Below are 10,685 nucleotides of genomic sequence, written 5' to 3' on the forward strand. Positions count from 1 at the left end.
ATGAAGCAAGGTAATTACATCCTAATATGTAGTATAACAAAGGAGACTAAAAATATTTAAGTAATACTATAGAAAAGGAAGGGAGAATAATACATAAAGTAAGATTTTGTGTACTTGTTTGTTGAATAAAGTTCCCAACTTTCACATAGAGAGAGATACAATATGGGTACACGTAACTATAACCCAATATATAGATAGAAAAACTCTCCATAGAGAGAGATTGAAGTTTATTAGAAACAATAATATACAAACTAGAAACAAAAGGAAAAAGCAAGGGACTTACCACCGCCCAAATGGGTGGCGGTAGCTTCTAGGTTGAAAATTAGGGTAGAGGAAGGAGAAAAGAGAAAAAAAAAAAAAAAGGGGAGACTTGGAAGTACATTTGCTAGATATTAATTAATTTGTGATTTTGACTATAACGAATGCAATTTTATGATAAGTACGCAGGAATATGATGTTTGTTCAATGGCTACAGCAAAATTGCAGCCACTATTATGGCTGGGCAAAGATCAGGGTGAGACCAGAATTTGGAACGGACCAGACCGGAATAAAGATTCTGATCTGGTACTCGTTCCATAGAAAACACGATTTCGAATTTACAATACGAACCGGTGGACCGAAATTTCTGTTTCTTGTAGTAAAAAAAAAGAAGTTTAAAGGTTAGAAAATTAGAAAGCTAGTTAAAAACCTACTTTTCATTGCCTTTAAAATTATTGTTAAAATTATATTTTTAATGTATCTAATTTATAAATATATTTAAATTTACACGATAAAGTTTCTTTTTAAAAATATAAATTTCGGTTCAACAGGTCCAAAATGGATAGGACCGGAACCCGATCCATCCAAAGAAATTCAAATTCCGGTCCACCAATCCAATCCTAGATGGCTGGACCAATGTACACCCCTAACCATTTTAACTATATTGAAATCTTAGCCATTTATATTTATAGACAATCTTGCCTATTGATATAATTGAACCTCAACAAAATACATAAATGAAAAAAATGCTAGTTTTACTTATTCTTAGAGTATTATTCCTTTATTTCTCCGGATTATTTGTTATCATTATTAATAAAGATGTGTGGAATATAAAAATTTACTAATGTATAAATTGTAATAGTAGTTCAATTATTATGTTAACTTAATAAATAGTATGGATCTTAGATTTGAAAAGAAATGGTTTAGTATACAAGTTATGATAGCTACAATTTTATTGTAGCCATTATAGTTATGTAGGCGGATTTTTTCACATATTCTGTTTAATTTTATGGATGGTGATTATTTACCTGACCGATATTTGGAAGCTTGATTTTACACATATGCTACTGCAATTATCAATATTAACCTTTATATTCACGCTAAGCGTGCAAAGTCGAAGGATAGGTGGTAGGTGTTCTTTATAGTAGGGGTATATTTGTAAAAAAAGGTAGACACCAAATTACTCCAGAGTTCTCATATATAATAGAGATAAATATGGAAAGGATTAGCTTTGGTGTTGCCTCTTACATATGTCTATCTTGCACATGCTTTTGTGGACAACTTTTAATTTGCATCCTACACAGTAGTGAGTTACTATCTCCACAAAATTAAAATTTAACACTTAGGGTTTGTTCTCTTCGGCATAAAACAACTGAACTGAACTGAACTTATTGGAGCTGAACTGAACTGAACTTATTGGAGCTGAACTGAACTGAATTGAACTGAACTGAATTGAATTGAATTGAATTGAATTAAATTGAATGTAATAAATCTAAAAATAATATTTTAAACAATAATAATAGGAATATTAAATAATAATTATAATGATAAGTAATAATAATAATAGTATTTTGGATATTTTTATATGATAGTTATAAATAAATAATATTAGTAATCATAAATTAATAATAATAATAATAATAATAATAATAATAATAATAATTAATGATAATAATGATAACTAATTATTATTTTATATTATTGGTATTAATATATTAATACTTGATGATGATATATAATAACAATATATTATATATCTAAGAAGTAAATTAATATTACTATTTTAATAATTAGATTTAATAATATAAAAATATTTAGTAATAAAAATAATGATTGTGTTGGACAGCGAAAATTACACCATAAACCGTCTTGACGCGATTTGATTTGTTTATGGGCTAAAAAAAGTGGGTTTATGTGTGCTTTGACCTAAACCATGTTCCTCCTAATAATAATAGTAATAATAATGAGTAAAGCTATAATAAACAAAATAATATATAGAAACAACAATAATAGTAATAATACTTAATAGTAATGATATATATTTAAATGATAATAATAATAATAATGATAATAATAATAATAAGAGTAATTAGTAAAATAAATTACCAACATAATAATAATATTTAGCAAAATGGTTATAAAAGAATGGACCTGAACTGAACTGAACTGAACTGATTGGAGCTGAACTGAACTGAACTGAACTGAAAATAAGCTGGGGAGAACAGGCCATAAAAACTTCTAGAATTAGTCATTGTTGGAACATTCAAAGATAAATTTAATGTTAACGATAGAACATGATATTATGTGGATTTATATTGTAAATAGATGTCTTATCTTGTTGATTTCCTAACATAACTAGAACTATTATTTCTTTGTAACTGTAAATATTGATGAATGTTGTTCACTGTTATCCAATGAATTCAACCAAATCTAGCTGAAATTAGTAAGTTTGTATAAGATATAGTTGATTTAATATAGTCAAATCTTGAACATGCGTAAAGTTTGGACAGAAGGCAAAGTTTGAGATAATGTTGTAATTAGATATTATCATAGTATAGTAATTAATAAACCTAATCTAGTTAGAATTAGGAAATTAAAGCATATCCGAAATCAATTAGTTCTTGTATCTTCAGGCAACTTCTTTATCTTCAGGTGTATATGTATATATATGATCATTTACACACTCCCTCAAAGAAAATATACATATCATTTACATACAGACATTTATTTCTTGATTGTGTGTGATTCGTAAAATTTCTTAAAGAACCACACGATCAGTTTAGTTTAGTTTTGTTTTTCCTGAATCAACATACGATGGAGAAGTACAGGCCAATTCAGAAAGTTGGTGAGGAACCTTTGGAAGCGTATGGAGTGCTATAAACAAACAGACGGGAGAAGTTGTTGCTATAAAGCAGATGAAGAACAAAAAATATCATTCTGGGAAGAGTGCATAAATTTGACAGAAGTGAAGTCACTACTAAAGATGAGTAGTCATCCTAATATTGTGAAGCTAAGAGAAGTTATTAGAGAACATGATATCTTGTATTTGGTGTTCGAATATATGGAGTGTAATTTGTATCAACTTATCCGAAAAAGAGGAACAAGGCTGTTTTCAGAGGATGAAGTCAGAAATTGCTGCTTTCAAGTATTTCAAGCTCTTGCCTACATGCACCAGTGTGGGTATTTTCATCGCGATCTTAAACCAGCAAATCTTCTAGTCTCAAACAATGTTATCAAACTAGCCGATTTCGGATCTGCAAGAAAAATTAATTCAGGGCAACCTTTTACACAAAATATCACTACACCCTGGTATAGGGCTCCTGAAGTTATACTAAAGTCTCCTACTTATACTTCTGCTGTCGATATGTGGGCAATGGGTGCAATAATGGCTGAACTGTTCACTCTTCGTCCTCTGTTTCCTGGACTAAATGGAGCAGACCAGATGTATAAGATATGCAGTGTGATTGGAACGCCGACAGATGCATATAACTCTTGGCCCCATGGTATAAAGCTTGCTAGGGGAATGAACTACCAGTTTCCATACCTTCCTGGCGTGCATATGTCAATTGTCATGCCCTCAGTAAGTGACGATGCAACTAGCCTTATTAGGTCACTTTGTTCTTGGGACCCTTTCAAGAGACCAACAGCAGCACAAGTCCTTCAGCATCCATTCTTTCATAAATGTTACTATGTCATCCCACCATCTCCACGGACTACAGCTGCTGCCTACTGTCAACAGAACACCAACACCAACAAAAACACCCCTGTCATTGGGATCCAGGCCGGGATATGCTGATCAGAAATCCTTCGAGGAAGAGTAATTGGGAGAAAGAGAAAAGGAGCTTGGATTAGGGGCAAGACGAAGTAAGGATGTTTGTAAAGACTTTTTTATTTTCTTTTTCTTTAAAAGTTGCTCAAATTCTCAAAAGCTGCTCATATTAAGAGATTGCATTATTGTAACACTTAAAAATTCATCAATAGACTTGTTGTTGATTATCCTCCACAGAAGTTAGCATGTTAGGTTTCAGATGATGGATCTGTACTTTCAGAAGGATTTTGTCATTTGGTGATCCTGATCACTCATTCAGAGGGATTTATGTTAGCTTTTGATTAAATTTTTTTAGTATAATTTACTTCAGTTCACAATTAAGTTCAGTGAATCTAGATTATGATTTTGGTCAACTTGTAGGTGTTTGAGTTCATGATTAATTGTAGTTTTTCGAGTTCATGATTCATTTTGGTAATACTAGTGCAAGCAACTGGTTTCGGTTTCTTATGCAATACGGGTTTTAAGGTTTAGCCGCAAAGATCAAAATAGGCAACTAAGAAAGTGTTGTAAGCTATAGTACAGTTAGCTAAATATCCATAATATTAGTCAAGGATGCTACCTGTATCTCCATAATAATCTTTGGATCTGTCATTGTGCCATTGCTTAGTAGTCAGCTTGTTCTCATGCTCAATTGTGTAAGGAGACCTAGATAAGTAGAATTTACTGTGTGGTAAGTTTTTCTTCCATGATCAACCAAACAAGTTCACTACTTCCTAGGAAATTGAACTTCATGAATTCGAGGTAAAAAAGAATTCCTAAAATGCTAGTACTTTCTATGTCCATCTAAACTAGCACAACCACAACAAATTAACTTCATATATTTCTTGACCCACTTTTTATATACTACTTCCTCTGTTTTTCTTTTTACTTACATCATTTACATGATATACAAGTTTTAAGGAGAGGAGAGAGATACAGAGCTGGAAATAAGGAAAACCCATGTGATAGGAGAAAGGTGCAAACTGATGAGTAATTATTGTCCAAAAATGAAATGATGCAAGTAATTTGCAACTTCCAAAGTGGAAATGATGCAAGTAAAAAAAACCGGAGGAAGTAATATTGTATCGAAATTAAGTGAATATAACAATCAAATAATAAATCTTCTATAATTAACAAAAATATTCAAATTATTACGAGTCAAACTAATAAAATGGTTTTTGCAACATTACAACAACCTGCTAATTTCAGTTTATGTCCAAATTATGTCATTTTTTGTCACCTCTAATTAAGATTAGTTGTGAATTAGTGATTGTTTGGTATATAAGAAATTATTTAGGCATTAGAAATTCTCATGATTTTCAGATTTGGTTAGTTATTTGGTTGATAGAAAATGGGAAAAATGAGGCCAATGAAAATTCATGGAATTTGGAATTCCAACAAAATGTAGGAATTTATTTACCTACCATCCCCTTGGTCACTCACAATTCCTACATAAATTCATATGAATTACAACTTTCCTTATGACTACCAAACAATTTAGGCTAATTCCTAGAAATTTCATAAGGGAATTAATTTACCACAAATTATAAATTCATCTGGGAATTTATTTCCCATTACAACCAAACAAGCACTTAGAATACAAAGGAAGAAAGGTTTCTAGAAAATCTAAATCTGTACATCTATTTGGCATCCCTCCTAACTCTTAGATTGATTTTAATCATTACTTCTATTTACCAATCCATTTACTTTTCTGAGATTGAGAACAATATTTGAATTAGATGGTGTTTGGTATGGAAAATTTTGATGTAGCAAACGGATTCAAATAAGCATTTCCATTTTTAAATGTTTCGTATGAGTGTTAAGTAACAAATACTGTTTTCGGAGGGAAATATAATCCCCCCATTTGTTAGCCTTATCAAACTAGTGAAAACAAATCACGTTTCCTTCCTCAATCATAAACCTCTCAATTGTTTCCATTCCACTAGAATACCAAACAACTATTAAAGATAACAGCTTCATATGAAAATTGATGCTATGAAGCCACATGGAGTTCCTTATGAGTTTTCCAAAAACATCGGGATGTCATTGGTAATTCTATCATTGCGGTTGTTTCGAGTTTTTGGATTTCTGGGTTGTTCTTGTTCTTATGCAAAAAATAGAAACAGGCTCTCTCGGTTTCAATCCTCAAAGGTTTCTTCGAAATAAGTGCAACACGTCCTATCAGCCTTTGCAACACCATTTACAAATCACAAGTATGCCACTGGATTTTTAGTGAAAAGGACGCAAAGGTTTTGTCCCAAAATACTGCTTCCAAAAGAAGGCTCCAACGAAGGAGATAATACACGTTTGAAATGCTACACTCATCGAGAGTCAGCAGTATGAATATGTTTAACTGAAAATTAGTGATCATGTAAAACAGAAGAACAGTAACACCACATAAATTCAGGTGAACTTTGAGCAATCTAAATAAATCTGGCTGTATGGTTGCGCGTACAAGTGACAATTCAATAGCTCACACAAAATGCAACCAATGTATCATTGTCAACAGAATATCAGCAAATCCCATAAATCACTGTGATGGTGTATCTTCTTCTTTCTTTTGGGACAAATACCTAGCATAACAGATCAACATCAATATTAGTCACATTGAAGCCATTAGTTGCAGTAAACACAAAAGACTTAGTCTACTACTGATTACCAATCAAATCAAGTGGCTGATGAGCAAGGTGAGCAAAAGCGCAAAACTACATAACAAGGTCTAGCGGAACTTTATTATTAACCAAACTCCAAAGCATGTTAAAAAGGCAAAAGTTATGTTGTAACTAGTAACTACTTCCAGATCCGAAAAGATCTGTATAATTTGTGAGCTAAAAGAATTGGGTTATTCATTCTAGTATTCTTACTTACTCGTCATTAGCCGTGACTGCCATATAAGTTCTCCCAGCCAGAGAGTCTTTACCTTCAGAATTCAGATATAATTTCAGTTTGCCAATTTCAGGCCTCCCCTCTTTTTAATTCTTAACAATTAAAATTGGTTCAGTCAAAAATAAGCCAGTGATGTATGTGAAAGTGGACTTCAACTATATCCAAATTTCAAAAGCATTTCCAACTTCTAAGCTATCACTAGAAAAGCATGGGTAATAGTGTTATGGGTAGCCCCAAGAAAGGCCCAATCCAGTTCAGCACCATTGCCCAAAGCTGGGCCCTTCATATTCATTTTCTAACATCTCCAGCAAGGCAGCAACAATCGACTAATCGAGTACTCTAAATTTACTTTCAAGCCTATATTTGCTTCACATAGACATACTACTTTTAATGCATGGAACCCTTTTCCCTCTCCTTGACAAGAGAAAGCACCAACCTCAAAGAGAGATTTCAAGGTTGGAAGTGGGCAACTCAGCAGAACAAAGAGACAAATTATCAACAATGACAAATTATCAACAATATAAGTAGCAAACATCTACAGTAAAAATCAACACATGGTAAACATGTAATACCGAAGAAGAAAAAACTCCTAAAACCTTACCCGTTAGCCCTTGCCACACGAGAAAGTTGGTATAATTGAACAGTCTCATTAGAAGCATGGCATGCTAGAAGTAGGTAATTACGAGGCTGAACCATCCATGCGAACCTCATGAATAATGCTGAATAAACACACATCGCTGTAATACCAACAAACAATGTAAAATCAGTAGACCATCAAAGCATGCATAAGAAGGTAGACTTGCTTTGCAACAATAGCAACAATAGCAACCTCCAGTCATGTTGCCAGATATCATTTCAGGAGGTTTATTCATGTCCACAAGCCCCTGTCATCTCCAAACCAACAGAAACACAGAAAGTAAGTTGAAAGCTTAGTCTAGGTGTAGAATGAATCTTCTCAATAAGAGTGAAGACACATACAGCGGCAACAAATCCCCAGTTGGCAACAGGGCCCCAAAAATGAGTTGTTTTAGGGCCCACAGGACTGTTCAAAAATGCACGGAAAGTAGAAGCCATGTATCACCTGCATGGAATAACACAAAGTTAGATGCCACAAAGTAGACATGTTCCTTTCCTTTGCAAGAAAGCTCCAGAGATAGATCCTCAGTAACAAATGTAACAAAATATTGGGGGAAAAAAAAAGCCATGTATACTCCAAAAGATATATACCAGGGACAACAAACTCAAAACAAGGAGACAATTTATGCATTGAACCCAACATTAACAGTTTAGAGATAATACTTTAGACTTCTAACCTAATAAAACAACAACTGTCCACAAAACAGAAGCTTATAAAAAATTAAGCCTTCAGCAAAACCTATTAACTCCCACAGTCATTACAGCTTGTCATGTCTGCAAGCCAGGTTGGAGTTCAGATAATTGATCTATAGAAAAGCCACCAATAATTTACCCAGGACAAGTAATGTTGAGATTTGAGATGACAAATGAAGCCACCAAAATACATCTAACTGTGTCATCAACAAAATCAAGATGTTCAATGGACATGATTGCATAAAGATAACCAAAGGACTCAAATATCAGCAAATTCAGATACTTCATTTGGCATTGAAGATCTAAATGAACCAAAAAACCAGTCATGAATCACGAATCCAAATGATTCTATCATATAAGTGTAATGTCTTTCTCGAACGAAAAGGAGGTCACTGTGCAAAGAAAACATGTAAAGCTATTCTAACAAGACAAGGGACAACCAAATGAAATAAAGTTGGAGTAAATTCTAAAATGTGACTTGGACCATTTGAAAGAGGTGAAAATGGTGATTCACAGTAGCAGATGGGTGACGAGGAATCCACATAGATGGGAGACATTTAGCACTCTTAGCATGATTTTTACTTCTCACCCAATTCTCTTTTTTATCCATCTCTAATTGCTACTAACTCCATCTTAGAAGATACACTTTTATCCTTCTCTTTGCCTATGAAAACTTGCATTATCGTCTATCCTTCCCCCAACATCTCAAACCACTTATACTAGGCACATTCGATAGATTCGAACTGCACCATGTTGTAATTTTTTCAGCATGAAACATACATAGAGACCAATGTTGCGATCCTACTTTGGATCGTGAGGAGCTCGCAAGATCGAATCGAATCGTAGGATCGTAAGATCCTATGAAATTTGAAAAATTAAGTCAATTTTAGTTAATATGCTTGTACATTCCTCATACATGGAGTAAAATGATGCTAACAACTTATCATTTATCAATAATAGTTGATATTGCATAATAAAAAAAATCCAAACATACAACAACAATCGTCCAGAAAAAAACAAATATTGAAAATGTTAATAATACAAACCAACAATACAAAATACACACAGATCTAACTTCTAACTTCTAACCACACAGAAAATTAAAAAATGAAAACTAATTAGAACAATGAAGAATAACACTTATTGAAATAGAGAAACGAAAAAAGAAAACAAAATAAAAAAAAACAGAATACAAGAAAAATAAAAACGAAAATGAATTAGAGCAATGAAACATTGAAACTAATAATCTACAGTACTACTGTAAATCTGTAATACGGTCAGTAGCGCACCTCACATTGCTTTAATTTCATAATTTTGCAAAATTCATATCATATTATTTCAATGGCAAAATCGACAGAAGCATATTTTCTTCCCTAAAGTTCAATGCAAGCTGGGAGTTTGGAAAAATTCAGCGTGAAATTACAAACAAACAGTCAAGCACAGAGCGAAAATTAGCTTCGAATTAAATCAGGAAGCAAAAATTAGTGTTAAATCAGCTTAGCAGGTTAGGGAAGAGCAAAATATCCGCCTAATAAACAAAATCGTCAACACTTAATCCACAAGTAAAAGTAGATGCGCAAAGGAAAATAATAATTAGAATTGATGATATGAAGGTGCTTATAATCATAACTGGAAAGAAGGAAACAAAAAACTGAAAAAGAATGAATCGAATTTAAGATGAGTAATCTATATAATTCTCTAATTAAGCTGAACATTCAAGCAAAATTTGGAGTAATTTTGACAAATGAATCATCGCAATAGATTCGAAATTGAGGAAGATTGTTGGGAAAAATACCTCGAAATTTGAGTGAATTCTGAAATCAAACGCCGGTCGTCGTCTTCAACGAACTTCCCAGTCGCCTGTTAATGCCTAAATGTTGGTGTGTCTGTTCCTCTTTGCCTCTTTGGGGAACTTTTTCTTTTTCCCTTTTATAATGAAAACCTATTTTATCTTTATTTTCGAGAAAGAAAACCAGTTTCATTTTATTTTTCAGGAAAAATAAAACCAAATTATATTAGAGCTCTAATGTAGCTTTTAAATACTTCCTCCGTTGCCCTGAGGTAGGGGTGTTCGCGGTTTGGGTTGGTGCGGTTTGGGATGTAACCCAACCCAAACCACAAATATACGGTTTGGCATTTTCCCAACCCGAACCGCACCGCACTTTTGCCCAAACCAACCCAAACCAAACCGCACAAAACGGTTCGGTTTGCGGTTTAACCATTTTTTTCTTCTGCGACATTAATTTTTTTAATCTAAGAGTAAAAAAATTGTTAATAAATATAAATAGTGCAAACAAATAGGAAGTTGACTTCATAATTAAACATAAATAATAATTTATCAAAAGTGTCCAAGTTATTTACCTCAAACTTCTTTTTTTTAGGGTGCGTTCTATTCAACTTATTG

At 32.9% G+C, this 10,685-nt stretch overlaps 1 protein-coding gene and 1 pseudogene across 1 annotated transcript; one reads left to right on the plus strand and one right to left on the minus strand.

The window, feature by feature from the left end:
• Positions 1–4,552, plus strand: LOC125492361 (cyclin-dependent kinase F-4-like; annotated as a pseudogene).
• Positions 4,553–6,372: 1,820 nt separating this feature from the next.
• LOC104900922 (mitochondrial pyruvate carrier 1) lies at positions 6,373–10,233 on the minus strand. Its single transcript, XM_010688451.3, has 5 exons — positions 10,077–10,233; positions 7,931–8,033; positions 7,782–7,836; positions 7,554–7,689; positions 6,373–6,639 (listed from the first exon to the last, which is right to left on the minus strand). Exons 2-5 carry the CDS (start codon positions 8,024–8,026, stop codon positions 6,597–6,599), a joined length of 330 nt encoding a protein of 109 aa, XP_010686753.1. The 5' UTR covers positions 8,027–8,033; positions 10,077–10,233; the 3' UTR covers positions 6,373–6,596.
• Between the last annotated feature and the right edge of the window lie 452 nt (positions 10,234–10,685).

This window comes from Beta vulgaris, chromosome 8 (genome assembly GCF_026745355.1).
Source record: "Beta vulgaris subsp. vulgaris cultivar EL10 chromosome 8, EL10.2, whole genome shotgun sequence".
NCBI classification, from domain to species: Eukaryota; Viridiplantae; Streptophyta; class Magnoliopsida; order Caryophyllales; family Amaranthaceae; genus Beta; species Beta vulgaris.